Source organism: Gopherus evgoodei, chromosome 2 (assembly GCF_007399415.2).
Source record: "Gopherus evgoodei ecotype Sinaloan lineage chromosome 2, rGopEvg1_v1.p, whole genome shotgun sequence".
Lineage (NCBI taxonomy): Eukaryota > Metazoa > Chordata > Testudines > Testudinidae > Gopherus > Gopherus evgoodei.
The window spans coordinates 91,405,775-91,420,482 of NC_044323.1; the positions used below are offsets into that span (position 1 = coordinate 91,405,775).

The window sequence follows — 14,708 nt, forward strand, 5'->3', positions numbered from 1 at the left end:
AAGCATTCGCATGACACCGTTGTTGCCACTGTCGCAAGATATTTATGTGCCAAATGCGGTAAAGATTCATATGTCCTTTCATGCTTCAACCACCATTCCAGAGGACATGTCCATGCTGATGACGGGTTCTGCTCAATAACGATTCAAATAGTGCAGACCACATGTTCATTTTCATTATCTGAGTCAGGTGCCACCAACAGAAGGTTGATTTTTTTTTTCTGGTGGTTTGGGATCTGTACTTTCTGCTTCATAGTGTTGCTTTTCCAAGACTTCTGAAAGCATGCGCCACACCTCATCCCTCTAAGATTTTGGAAGGCACTTCAGAGTCTTAAACCTTGGGTCGAGTGCTGTAGCTATCTTTTGAAATCTCACATTGGTACCTTCTTTGCGTTTTGTCAAATCTGCAGTGAAAGGGTTCTTAAAATGAACAACATGTGCTGGGATATCTTCCAAGACTGCTATAACATGAAATATATGGCAAAATGCATCTAAAACAGAGCAGGAGACATACAATTCTCCCCCAAGAGGTTCAGTCACAATTTTAATTAACACATTATTTTTTTAACGAGTGTCGTCATCATAGAACCATGTCCTCTGGAATGGTGGCAAAGCATGAAGGGCATATGACTTTTTAGCATATCTGACACGTAAATACTTGCAATGCTGGCTATAAAAGTGCCATGTGGTTGCCTGTTCTCACTTTCAGTTGACATAAATAAGAGGTGGGCAGCATTGTCTCCTGTAAATGTAAACAAACTTGATTGACTGAATATGAAGTAGGACTGAGTGGACTTGTAAGCTCTAAAGTTTTACATTGTTTTGTTTTTGAGTGCAGTTATGTAACCAAATAAATAAATCTACATTTGTATGTTGCACTTTCACAATAAAGAGATTGCACTACAATACTTGTGTGAAGTGAATTGAAAAATGCTATTTCTTTTATCAGTTTTACAGTGAAATATTTGTAATCAAAACAATATAAAGTGAGCATAGTACATAGGGCCAGCTCCATGGTTTTTGTCGCCCCAAGTAGCTCAGAAAAAATAAGCAAAAAGCCGTGATTGTGATCTGCGGGAGCTGTACCCTGTCACTTCAAAATTCAGCATCAGGTCCTTCAATCTGAGAGGGAGTGAGGGAACCACTGCCGAAGAGTCGGACGTGCCACCCCTTCCCCGTGGCCGCCCTGAGCACCTGCTTGCTGGGTTGATGCCTGGAGCCAGCCCTGACTGTATACTATATTTTGTGTTGTAACTGAAGTCAATATATTTGAAAAGGTAGAAGAACATCCTAAAATATTGAATAAATTTCAATTGGTATTTTTTTGTTTAACACTGCAATTAAAACTGCGATTAAATGTGATTAACTCAAAAAAATTAATCGCGTGAGTTAACTGCAATTAATTGACAGCCTTACGGTTTAAGTTTTAATGTGAATACATAACAGTACCTATTTGGGTGCACAATGAGCTAATCCATTTCAAGGTATTTTTATCCCTTGGTTGGAAAATGCCGTTTCTACTCTCTGTTGCCAGATTCACCACAGCATTTGATGGGTGGGAAATAGGAAGCCAAAGAGTTATGCTAATATTCATTTGCCAAATGAAATAGTTGTGGTACTATTTTAAAGGTTTAAGCAGTCTTTAACTGAGCTAGCAAATAATTTTAGTTAATCCTGTCTTCTTACAAAGCTTGTGGAAATATAGCACAGTGGATGCTGCTTTTTTATTGCATCCGGGAATGGAAAGCCATTTCTATGACTGGCTTTAACTAGGATTCATTTGGAAGGAGGTGTTTAAAAAAGGTCAGGGAGAGCCAGAGGGCTGTGTGCGTGTGAGAAAGACAGACAGACAGACAGTAGTGACTCCAGAAAGAGCTCCTGGAGATATTATATCTAAATCAGAGTCATCTCCTAGAATACCCAGGGAACCAATCTCAAACTTGCCCATACTATACCCTTTGAAAGGATGCATCTTACACTGCTACCAGCCCATACCGCATGCAGCCATATTACCAGTGGAATAGTTGAGGAGGTTTATTAAATTCAGAGACTGTTGACTAAATGTAGCAGTGCTGTAAGTTACATGGGCCTCAGTTGGCCAGAAGACAGGTACAGGCGGCTGTAAGTAGTTCAAAGCTGTGTAAGTTCAGCCCTTGGTGTAAGCAATTTTCATTGAGGTCAGTGGAAGTTGTGGCTGAAGTACCTTGCCACATCTGGGCTGAATTTGCCATGGAGCATCCTTTTTAGGGTGTTGTGGGCATGAATTCAAGTGACTGGGTGGAGGAGCTGTTTTACTCTCACACTCTACTTTTTGTAGCTTTGCTCTTCCTCCTCCCCCTCGCCTGGCATGTGTGGTAAGTTAAACTCATTCTGCGCCTCCACTGAATGCTAAATCAGCACAGGTTGCCCCGCATTGCCATGTGTCTCGTTTTCTGAACAGCTTATGCCACCATTGATACTACTGAATTTGAACCATAGACGCTGGTGGGAGTGACACGCTCCAGGCTGTGTTGGGCTGAGTGTAGCCTTGTGTGTGAGTCATGGAAGAAAGGGAATGGTGTCACAATGTTTCAGCTTTTGTTACCAGCTTTTTCCCTTTTTAATTGTAGGGTGTCGAATATTCAGGCTTCCTCTGGGACACGACGGCTGGCATTGAGCTGAAGGATGCCTCCTCCCAGGAAAACGCACACACTAATGGCAATGGGAAACATGCCTACCCTCACCCTTACCTTGCACATTTCAAGGTAGTGGAATCATGTTGAGTTTACCTTTTTAATTATGCTTCTGTAAAAACGTTTTAGATAGAAAATCTAAAGGAGCAACATTTCCTTTTTAGTGACTAAAAGTTGCTTGGCCTTTAATGGAGGCCAATACATTGACCTGTTGTATCATAAACAAAGCAGCTTACTCTGACTGTGATAAGGCATTAGCAGGCCTTATCCCTCTGTACTGAAGAGATGAGAGCGAAGGCCCTTCTGCTTCCATAGATGGGGGGTAACAACAATCAGCAGGTCTCAGCAGCATGGACAATGGTGTGGAATAGGCATGCTGACTCTCTGCTTTGCTCTACTTCTTTATCAGCCATGGGGGAGCACCTCCATTCCGCAGGCTATGCATGGTGGGAAGAGAAGCTATGGGGAGAATCTATATATGGCAGTGTCCTCTTTAAACTCCATGGGAAATGTTGTTCCACCTTCACCTTTGAGGGTGGGGCAGGTCCAGTAGAAACGACCACAGGACCAGTGCAATTATGCCATAAACTCTGGAAGGAGTATGAGAAGCAGTGCAGAAGCACAGAGGCTCCAGTAGTCCTGAGATCTGCAGTCTGAGGTCCCCGATGCCTACAGGGGGCGGGTCAGGCTCAAATCTTTCCCTTAGTGGAGAACTGTAAAGTCAGTTCCACCAGTGAGACCTTACAAAGTTTCTAAGCTCTTTCACTGGGAGAGCCCTTTTAGGAGTGTCAACAAACTCTAGAAGTGTTATCTGTCTGAAATGGGGTTCTGACCTGTATGTCTGTATGTGTGTGAACACAAGAGACCAAGTGTCAACTTGGTGCACCTGCCTTCACATAAAATAAACTGGGATACAGAGGGATCATGGTTTGTGACTATGATGCCTTTGATAATATTTGAAATGATTTCTAATATGTACAAATAAGGTCAAAATTAGAGCAATTTAGGGATACTACTGCTTGCTTTTTACACACACCAGATGGTGATCTGAATACCAGCTGCTAGGTACATGTGTGCTGGGCAGAGAGACCAATGAACAGTTTTCATCAAGGAGTTGCGTTTGGTCTCTGTGACATTTCAGTACTGGTCATAATACAGAATAATTAATATGTGTAATAACTGGACAAAGTTGGCATTATGTGTATTTTCAGTAGTAACGTGTGTTGTGTTGGTACACAAAGTAAAGAATCTTACTGCTTATGAAAAGCCACTTGCTTCCCGAGGCCTGAAAGGATAGAACTATATTGCAACTAGAGCTGAAGAATGTCTGCCCTGTACTTTTAAAAGAAAAGAAAAAAATAAATCATACCCTCATCCAGGTGACCAGTCCCAAGTGCTAAATACGTGTGCTCTACGTGTGAGTGACGACATGAAAAGCTTATGCCTTTGTGAACCATCCTGATCCTTTCTTTATGTTGTTTTCTCCTTTTTAGATTGGAATGAATGATCTAACACTGGTTAACCTTCATCTGGCCCTGTCACCATTAGCAGGAGAGAATACAGAGAAGAATCATGATAGCCACAAATTAGCAGTCTTTGCACAGACTCTGCAAGAAACACTGAAAGGTATGACTTTATTTTTATCCAAGGATATGCACACAGGTCAGCTTATCTAATACAACTGATCTAAAATTAAGACCCACATCAACTTTATATTCTCACCATCCCCATTTCAGTTTAAAAGTTCTGAGCTATTTCCATCCCATGAGTTTCTCAGTATGGCTTTTAAGGCATGAGTGCTCCTTGGTACTAGGACTATCTTATTGTGCTCATTGTTGATCCTTAACAATTGCCAGTAATTAATATGGGCCTGATTCACTTTACACTGGTTTCCCATTGATTTATATGGAATTATTTTGTGATTGTTAGCAAAGCACTATTCATAGAATATCAGGGTTGGAAGAGACTTCAGGAGGTCATCTAATCCAACTTCCTGCTCAAAGCAGGACTAATCCTTACACAGATTTTTTGCTCCAGATCCCTAAATAGCCTCCTCAAGGATTGAACTCATAACCCTGGGTTTAGCAGGCCAATGCTCAAAGCACTGAGCTATCCCTGCCCCCCAAGAAATCAATTTTCCCTGCCAGTGAACAATCCACCCAGAGCCACTGACAGCACAAGGGGGAGGACCCAAGCTATACACCAACCTCCCATTTTAGAGTTCATTCTCACTACCCTAGTATAGCTCTTTCCATGTGAAGTAAGCTGGGGAAGGTATACAGGTAATAGAAACAAGTGTTCCAGGTAAGGCTTGACCTCATAACCCTTTGCACTAACCAGTTGTACCACTGCAGGTGCTTGATGCCAATGGAATACTCACATGCTTGAAGTTAAACACATGCTAAAGTGCTTTGCTGAAATGGGGCTTATGTGAGATCAGAATCAGGACTGGTGATTTTTCACACATAAATTGTTTGTATACACTTACTTCAGAGTATTTTTGTAACTGCTTTGGAAAAAAACAGTGCATCTCTCAAATCATTTGTTGCACATTTAAAAAGAAGAATAAGAAAGCCAAAGCCTAAATTGTTGTAAATGCAGAGTACCGTATATACTCGTTCATAAGCCGAATTTTTTTAGTAAAAAAGTGAAGCACCAGAGAAGGGGATTGGCTTATGAATGAGTATTGAGAGGGAGAGGTGGGACACAGCCCCTCCCCCCAACAGAGGGAGCAAGGAGAGGCAGCACAGCCAGCAGAGACAGAAGGGAAAAGGCAAGGCCAGAGTCTCTTTGCTTCTGGCCACGCTGCTCTCCCCTCAGCCTCTGAAGCAGCTGCAGCTTCGGGGCTGGCAGGCTGCAGCCGTGCCACTCGGCCTATCCCCCAGAGCAGGCTGCAGCCATGCCACTGAGCCCCGCCCCCCAGAGCAGGCTGTGGCTGCGCCACCTGGGCACTGGGGCACTCTGCGGCTGTGCTGCGTGGCGCACCCCGCTGGACATGCTGCAGCCGCACTGCCCAATCTGGCCCACTGGAGCAGGCTGTGGCCGCGTTGCCCAGCCTGCTGGAGCAGCTCCAGCCAGGCCAGAGACATCCTCCTCTGGCTCTTCCCAGATAAGGTGAAAAGGGATGGGATGGGGAGAGTGTGGGGGTCCTGGGCAAGGGGTGGGGTCACATGGGGGTGGTCACAGGGGTTACTTCTCCCCTCCCCCCCAAAAAATTTTCCCCACTCCGTCAGGGTAAGCAGCTGGCGCGCTGAGGCACTTTGTTTACTTAGATTTACCTCCGTGCCTGCAGACACTTGAGGTAAACAAACCATCTCGGCCCACCAGAGGCTTATCCTGATGGCCCGGGAGCCAAAGTTTGCTGACCCCTGAATTATAGGGTTGGCTTATGAACGAGTTATAAAAAATTTCCATTTCTACTTATCCATCTTGGGGGTCCAGCTTATAAAGGAACCAGCTTATATATGGTATATACAGTAATTCCACTGACAGCATGTAAATCAGAGTAGATTTTGGCATGTATATGAATATGTATATGAATATGTAATTTAATAAAGAGAAGCTTGACTCTGTCCCACTTCTGATAACCTGCCTGCTTCCTGTCTGGGTACTTGTAGGTTGGGCTCAAACAGTTTCTTAATGAGGCTAAGCAGTGATTTTCCAGTACTTATTGTTTTTGATATTAGGGCTCCTCATAGGAATAGGGGTAGGGAAAGTGAGCATGTTGTTTGCTGTTTAACAAAGACCAAACAGTTACAAGGTTACGTATGTGATGATTTTCAGTTTGGCCTAGTTTTGCGAGGTCAGTCACATGAAGAGTTCGGAATCAATACCAATCTCCTATTCCCGGAGAGGTGTGAGTAGTTTTTATGCACACTGTCTTGTTTTCCTTTGAGCTGCAAGATGTCAGTCAAGGCTGTTTTTAAATTGTACTGTGTTAAGTATTTGTTCACATAATTTGAAAGGATTCTTTAAAAAAAAGGATCGTTTATGTAACACACCTGGGCCAAATTCAGATGTGGCATAACAAGATACAGCTTCATTGAAGCCAGTAGAGTTGCACCCACTTACTCTGGGTTTGAATTTAGGTCTTCTTCTTTAGAGTTTCAGTTTAGTTCTGTTTTCACTTATTTTAACCTGAGTTTAATATAAGAATGGCCATGCTGTGTCAGACCAATGGTCCTTCTGGTTTGGAGCATTACAGAGGAATGGTACTGTTGAGTTGTGTTCAGTTTTTCACCTAAAGCAGGAATTCAGACTCTTTGGGTATGGCTACACTTGCAGCTGTACAGCGCTGGGAGTTAAACCTGTCTTCGTACAGCTGAGTAGGGAAAGCACTGCAGTCTGTCCACACTCACAGCTACCAGCGCACTGTCATGGCCACATTTGCAGCATCTGCAGCAGCATTGGGAGCGATGCATTATGGGCAGCTATCCCAGCGTTCAAGTGGCTGCAACATGCTTTTCAAAAGGAGGGGGTGGTGGAGTGTGACAGGGAGCGTGGGGGGGGGAGAGAGAGAGAGTGGATTTTTGGAGCCGACACTGTGTCAGCTCCCTGCCTTGCAAGTTCCGACCCCTTCCACATCCCTCTCTCACTCACTGAAAGCAAACAGCAGCTGTTTGTTTCCTAACAGACCAGATAAGCAGCCTCGCTGAAATGGACCCTCCCCCTCCTCCCGCCGTGCTGCTTCTCTCCTCAAGAAAACATTAGCTGTGGGCATTCCAAAGGGAGCCCCCTGCCTCTGCTCAGTCACAGCAAACAGTACCTGTGTTTGGGTTTTTGATAAGCAGCTCCGGGATCCCAGAGTTCACAACAAAACAAAGAGCGGAACCTTCACTTAATAGGATTATGGGAAGCTTCCGGAGGTCAGTCACCGGGTACTAAGATTATTCCCTATTTACACTGGCACCCCAGCGCTGCAGGAGCAGCGCTATTCTCTTTATTTCTCTTGGGGAGGTGGAGTACAAGCAGCGCAGTAGCCACGGAGATCCAGTGCTGTATATGCCTTGCCAGTGTGGACAGGGAGTGAGTTACAGCGCTATAAAGCCACCAACAGCGCTGTAACTCTCAAGAGTAGCCAAGGCCTTTGTCTTGTATCAAGACTGCCATGTATCTTCTCCAAACATACAGCACACAGGTCCTCATTCGCGAAGGAATTTAAGCACAAGCATAACTTTGAGCCTAAATCGGGCTGAATTCAGTCCCACTGAAGTCAATGAGATGACTCGTGCTCTATTTCCTTCCTTTTATCAGGCTATAATATGTGGATAGTAAAGACAGGATTTCACTGGGATACTCGAGTCTGTCACTTAGTTTATGAGTTAAAATGAAGTGAAGTGGGACTTTAAGGAAACCTTTTCTGCTTTCAGACTCCTTTTGTGAACAAATGGCAGGTTTGTCATCTTGCACACGTGTGACGTGGTACCTGTGCACTGGAGGAAGCTAGTTATTAAGCATATCTCCCCCATGGAGCACCCTGGGTCCTCAAGAGCAATAGAGTCTCCTCGTTCCTCCCTCATCCGTGACCCTATGGTCTTAGGCCAGTGAGCCCTGGATTCTTTGTGCTTTTCCCTCCAGGAGCGATTGAGAGGCTGTCTCTCCTACAGCTGCTAGGAGCTGACCCCATGCACCCAGCTCCCTTTTTTCCTCTCAAACACTGTGCCTGTCTCAGTTCAATGCACAAGTCTGCGTGGTCCCACCCATATACAAGCCATCCTGGGCCAGCAGTTGGTTGTCCTAATATGTCAGTCGGGCTCCATGCCCAGTAACTCCCCCTCTCCCTTGCTGGCCTAGCCCCCAAAGGCTGTCCATGTATTGGGTGCCCAGTTTAGACAGATCTTTGAGGTTCTGGGAGGGTCCTTCTTTCTGGAACCTCCTCATAGGTTCCCTGCTCCGTGTCATGCCCTTCCATCACTTCCTTTAAGATGAGGGCAGGTCTTACCCTAGCACATGGTGGAAAATCTATTTCATTGCTATGGGACTGATCCAAAGCTCACTGAAGTCAATGGAAAGATTACCATTGAGTTAGGTGGACTTTGGATCAGCCCCTGTGAGACTGCTGGAAGGAAATGAGGGTGTCACAATTCTCTGAGAGAAAACAGTGTTCAACTCTGCTTATTATCTAGTAGGAGATATGTATGTATAAATATCTCCTGTCTGTGTGTTCCATTCTGTGCATCCGAAGAAGTGAGCTGTAGCCAGGAGCGGCGCCAGGGTTTCTGACGCCCTAGGCGGACGGCCATTTCACCGCCCCCCATGGGTCCGGTGGACCTACCGCAGTCATGCCGGCGGACGGTCCGCTGGTCTAAAGGCTCCGGTGGACCTGCCACAAGCATGACTGCAGTAGGTCCGCCGGAGCCTTTACACCAGCGCACCGTCCGCCGAAATGACTGCGGCAGCTCCACCGGAGCCTTTCCAGCAGTGGACCGTCCGCTGGCATGACTGCGGTAGGTCCACCGGACCCGCGTGCCGCCCCCCCGGCAAAATAGCGCCCCCCCCCAAAATTCTGGCGCCCTAGGCCATTGCCTAGGTCGCCTAAATTGTAGCGCCGGCCCTGGCTGTAGCTCACGAAAGCTTATGCTGAAATAAATTTGTTAGTCTCTAAGGGGCCACAAGTAACCCTGTTATTTTTGCGGATACAGACTAACATGGGTACTCCTCTGAAACTAGTAGATGGTGATTTATCTTTCGTTGACTATCGTTGCAAGGGCTCTAGACATGCCTTCACTAATCACTTTGGTATACAGATGATTAAATAAAGAGATTGGGCAGGGGAGTAGAGCATTGATAAGAGTCTTCTTGCCCTGAAATTGCAACGTACAGAGGTTTTTTGCATTTCAATACTGTGGCTGTCAGGTAGGCTAAGAAAGTGTTCTTCTCCACTGCGATAAAGCTAACCAAGTATAGCTCAGGGAAACTGTTCCGAGTAGTGGACAGCTTAATGAATCTGCTTTGTCTCTGTTTGGAAACGGAACATAGTGGAATCTTTCTCACTAGGAAGACTTTTCCATCTATTTAATTAAGATCACTTTGATCTGGATGATTCTGGCTATGGTAATGTGAGAACCCAGAAGACTGGACAAGCCTGCCATCATCGCAAAGCTGAGTGCCACCTGATCTTGCCAGCTGAGATTCTGGAAGTGCAAGGCTCAGACTTCTGAGAGGGACCTTTGTTACTCACAAACAGTGAAAACTGGGCTGGTGGGGGCTGTTTGGAGTCCATTTTTATGAAGATTACTAATACCTCCTTTTGGGGAGAAAAAAAATGTACTAGATTCTCTCAACTGTTAGCCTTTTGCTCAGGAAGCCATCGCTGAACGATAGCAATCTTGCCAATCATGGCTCAGTCTCAAAACTTCTTTTCTTGAAGAGAGTGATGGGTAAAGTTGCAGCAAGATGCTTCTGGGATCCTTGTGCTCCTGTTCAGTCTAGTTTCCAGCAGGGATGTTGTGATTGTGTTAGTTTTCTTGGCCAGTGACTTTGGCCAAAGGCTGCATCTCTATGTGGATTCTTTTAGCTATTTCAGCAGTTTTTGATATCCTTGCCCAAGAGCAATTGTAGACCTAATATGAGGCTGGAGAGGTGCTTTTGGTGGCTCTGTTCTTCCTCTCTAAAAAGGGGAAGGATGGTCCAGTGATTAGAGGTAATTAGCATGTTCTGCCACCTGCTTCACTGCAACACTGTAACATCATGACCCAATGTGATCTGATTCATTTCCCTGCTCTTACCAAGACTAGGATCTTAGTTGATTGTGGGACAGACATGCGAAACTCAGGACTGATGGATACCATCCTGTGCGTGTTAGTGCACGAAAGGTGGTACCCGACCAGACTGGATATAGGCTGGAAGGTGGGAATAAAAAGGATTTAAAATTTAAAAGGATGCCTTCAAGCATTTGTTTCATAAGCTGTTAAAATGGTGTTCTCTATTTGTAGTACTGAGTTAGAAGCATGAAAGTAAACCGATTACTTCCAGAGTGGTTCTGACCTCATCCATCAGGCAGGCATTGATTTCCCTTGTAATTCTAATGGAGCTGAAAATAGCATGATTTTTTATTTTAAAAGGGAAGCCACTGTCACAAACACTCTGCAGAGTAATTACTAAATATCATGTGGTTTGTGATACTCTTAGAAGATTGAAAACAATGGTGGTTTCTCGGTTTCATTATTTTTAATCAGGTAAAGGTTGATCCTACCACCCTCTTTCTTATGGGGCAGCTTGGTTTTGCAGTGGGATATCTTTTCCCCTTCTAAAGCATTAGCAAAAAGATGAATGCAGTGTAGTTGTAGCTCTGTCAGTCCCTGGATATTAGAGAGATGAGGTGGGGGAGGCAGTATTTTATACGGGACCAACATCTGTTTATGAGAGAACTTGTCAACTGCTTGTCTTTCTCACCAACAGAAGTTGGTCCAGCAAGCAAATAGATAGCAGGGAACAGGGTTTGTGGTTTAATTTAAGCTCTCTCTGCTGGCCGACTGCCTCTACAGCAACAGAACATAATTGTAACCAATTAGACCAGGGGCCCTTCAGACCTAGGGGAGAGTTCAGCTACTGGTTAGAGCTGGATCTAGGATGGGCACAGTCCAGGACACAAGCTAAGAGTCAGTACAGGAGGGACAGAAGCCAAATGCCACAGCCTGAGGGTAAACCAGAGTTTGTAAGCCAGAGGCAGAGCCAAGGATCAGTACCAGAGAGACTGAAGCCGAATCCAGAACCAGAGGGTCAATCAGAGCAGTAAGCCAGAGACAGAGACTGGGATTGAAGCCAGAGGGGAGCAGGGTCTGGAACAAGGGCAAGCACAGCTGCAGACGTGGTGCACATCAAGCAGCCGCTGATCTGCTGTGGGAACCAGGCTTATAAGCAGGGTTGCGAAACCAGCAGCCAGTTGAGGATGTGGCCACTCTGTATAATGGGATCCCTGGCTGCCTAGCAGTGAAGTTAGTCAGGGAGCAGGCCAGTATCTGGACCTAGTTGATCTGGTCTGTGATGATAGTTGTAGGTTGGTACATCAATAGCAGATATTTGAAATAAACTGATTCTCAAAGAATGGCAAATTTTAACAAACACACATATTATTAATGCGCACAATATTCTCCATCAGATTTTCTGAGGTCAAATTTCAGGCTATTTTAGCACACTTGTGTCCTTTTTAGCAGTTTACTCATAGTCATTCACCAGGTTATAATGCAATGACTTCTTTGGTTGGACACCAGCATCACTGAGGTCATCACCACAGCTTTGAGAGCGGTCTGAGTTAGGTATCAGAGGAGTCTTCTATCAAGGGATGGAAGAGACACAAATATCTAGAGGCTGATTCTCTTCTTACATTAGCGTAATCAAAGATATCTTCAGTGATAGCCTTGGAGCTACACTGGTGTCAAAGCAGCAGGATATTTCAGGAATGGGGATGAGGTTTAAAAATATTTGGAATCTAGACAATTTTCCACATATATTTAAGATTTGAGATTTTTAAAGAAGCCTAAAGAAGTTGAGCGCATAACATCCTTAGTTCCTTTCATAATCTCAACCTTAGACAAACTCTGAGGCATCTCAAAGTTCCACAAAATCCATTGAATCACATAGGCAAATAAATATATTTCTTCTATAGATTTATAGAGTCCTGGATTATGAATTGCAAGGGGCCACGACTGCTGCTTCTGCCACCAGTCTCACAGGCTGCTAGACCTGGTGTTTTTTTTTTTAATTTCTTAAATCTACAATTTTAGAATGAATGTCCTGCATTCTCATGTTTTTCTAGCACTGATCCATCCTTGAGGAAGACACACCCTTCTTTGTATTTTCACAAAAATGTCTTGGTGGCAAAACTATAAAAGGACAGCATCAGTGCATATTGGTCCCAAAATGTAGATATCGTTTAAAACAAAACAACAAACAAGCAAACAAAACCCTCCCACCTTTTACAACGCTTAAGATTCCTAAGATCGGCAAGATCAGATTTACCACCACTTGGTGGTAGGGTCAGTCTGTCATTGTGTACAAATGGATAGTTCTCCAGACATAGTTGTGATGAGGGAAATTCAAAAAGGAAACAAGCAGCATAAATTGTGCAATGTATATTGGATTTCCAGATTCTTTTTATGAATTGTAATAACCCGCGTGGCTATTAGTAAGATAGGTAAGCTAATGTGTGTGTTCACAATAGAAGGTTTTTAACCCTATCCTGTCATGTTAAAAAAACAAACAGCACTATGCAAAGTAAATTCAGCATCACTACTAGGGATTGTATTTCTTTTCCCACATCCCATATTTAATCACTGATTTTTTTTCTTCATCCTTTTCTTGTCCTTTTAATTTTTCTAGGAGAAAAAGATGTGATCATTTTAGGAGATTTTAACCAAGCCCCAGACAGCAGTGACCTCGATCTTTTGAGAAAAGAAAAGTTCCATCACCTAGTCCCTACAAATACATATACAAACATCAGCACAAAGAATCCTCAGGGATCTAAGTCACTGGATAACATCTGGATCAGTCGAAGCTTGAAAAAGGTCTTCACAGGTAAAATGTCTCTACCAGCGGAAACAATGTTTGAAAACACCTTCTTTATATGACCCTTCCAGAGTGGCATCTTGACTCACCCCTGGATAGTGATACCTCAGCATCAGCCCCATTGATGTCAGTTGGAGGGAGATTTCTCATGTGCATAAACATTTGCAGAATTGGGCCCTAGGTCTTATGTGAATTAAGCTTCTTTCCTCTGGCCTCTTTCCATATTAATCTTTGTCTCTGCAATTGTTCTGCATGCAGGTCACTGGGCTGTTGTGAGAGAAGGCCTTACAAATATATGGATCCCTGATAACTGGTCCTGGGGAGGAGTGGCTTCAGAACACTGCCCTGTATTAGCTGAATTTTACATGGAAAAGGACTGGAACAGAAAAGAGGTGACCCGAAATGGAAACGGGGTGACCGTGGAACGCAGTGATTCAAACATTAAACATGAACGATGATGAACTAGGGGTTGACAGGACCCAGTGAGAAGATCCCATCGCTTGAGGCTCAACTGTGAAGCAGAACTGCCTCCCCGCCCCATTTAGAAAGCATCAGCCTCTGCTTCTGATGTCTCTCCCCTACCCCTCCCTACCCTCCTAGTGCCCCTCATGGATGTTTTAGGGTATCTCACTGCAGCACAGCGATTTGTAACTTTTTACGGACGCAATGGACGCTTTCACGCCTCGGGACTTGGAGGAGAATCATACAGAAAATAAAATGCACTTTTACTGTGGCACATTATCTCTGTTTAAACCCAGTGGAACAGGGCTTTTGTTGTTGTTGATGTTTTTAATTGATTCCTTGTAAAGTGAAGCAATAATGGAGACCATAAAAAGAGAAAAGAGACACCTTGGAAACTGTCAGTGATTTGTCGAGTATAGTTTAACACTTGCAAAAACTGCCATGACGTAACATTTCTTTCCGACCAATACATGATCTGAACTGGGGATTATATGGGCTAGTTTGAGTCCTTTGATCTCGGAGAGGCAAACATATTCCCCAATTCTCCCGTTGCTCTTGAAGGTGGAGAGTAATTTACTTCATCCTTTTTCAGAATCCAGCTTACTCCCCCCTTGCACCCAGCCAGTTACTCAAGCTGGCAATGAGTGGGCAGAGCCAAAGTTGCTGTTCCTCTCTGACTCCTTGCTCACAGGGTGAAATATTGGCGGAGCAGCCCCTGCTTCGCACCCTGCAGATGGAGCTGTAATCTGAGTAACCCTGGTACGGCTGAGCAGAGAATTTGCGGTGGTCTTGGAGACAATCTTGCCCATAGTATTTATCCATGAGTTAGCATTTTTAACAAACAGCTGTCTCCACAGTGCAGTGGTGCACGTCAGTGGGCTGTGAATTCTAATGCTAACCAACATCCTCAGCCAGGACTAAATTAACATGCCCGAGAGAACTTTTAGTGCACACCAGCAGGGTCTACACAGGCCATTAGTATGTGACACTTTGGCGCACATTCGAATTCACACCCCACTGATATGCACTACCACATCAGGTAGGCAAGCCCTAACTTTTTCTTTCCTGAAA

General features: G+C 44.5%; 1 protein-coding gene across 1 annotated transcript in view; it reads left to right on the forward strand.

Annotated features, from left to right (window-relative positions):
- The window catches only part of EEPD1 (endonuclease/exonuclease/phosphatase family domain containing 1), a 97,127-nt gene extending 83,106 nt beyond the window's left edge, over positions 1 to 14,021 (forward strand). The window contains exons 4-7 of the mRNA XM_030551356.1: positions 2,607 to 2,741; positions 4,163 to 4,295; positions 12,990 to 13,184; positions 13,434 to 14,021. Of these exons, the coding sequence (XP_030407216.1) occupies positions 2,607 to 2,741; positions 4,163 to 4,295; positions 12,990 to 13,184; positions 13,434 to 13,633 (663 nt within the window). The 3' untranslated portion in view covers positions 13,634 to 14,021. The remainder of the gene's footprint in view (positions 1 to 2,606; positions 2,742 to 4,162; positions 4,296 to 12,989; positions 13,185 to 13,433) is intronic.
- Positions 14,022 to 14,708: the final 687 nt, after the last annotated feature.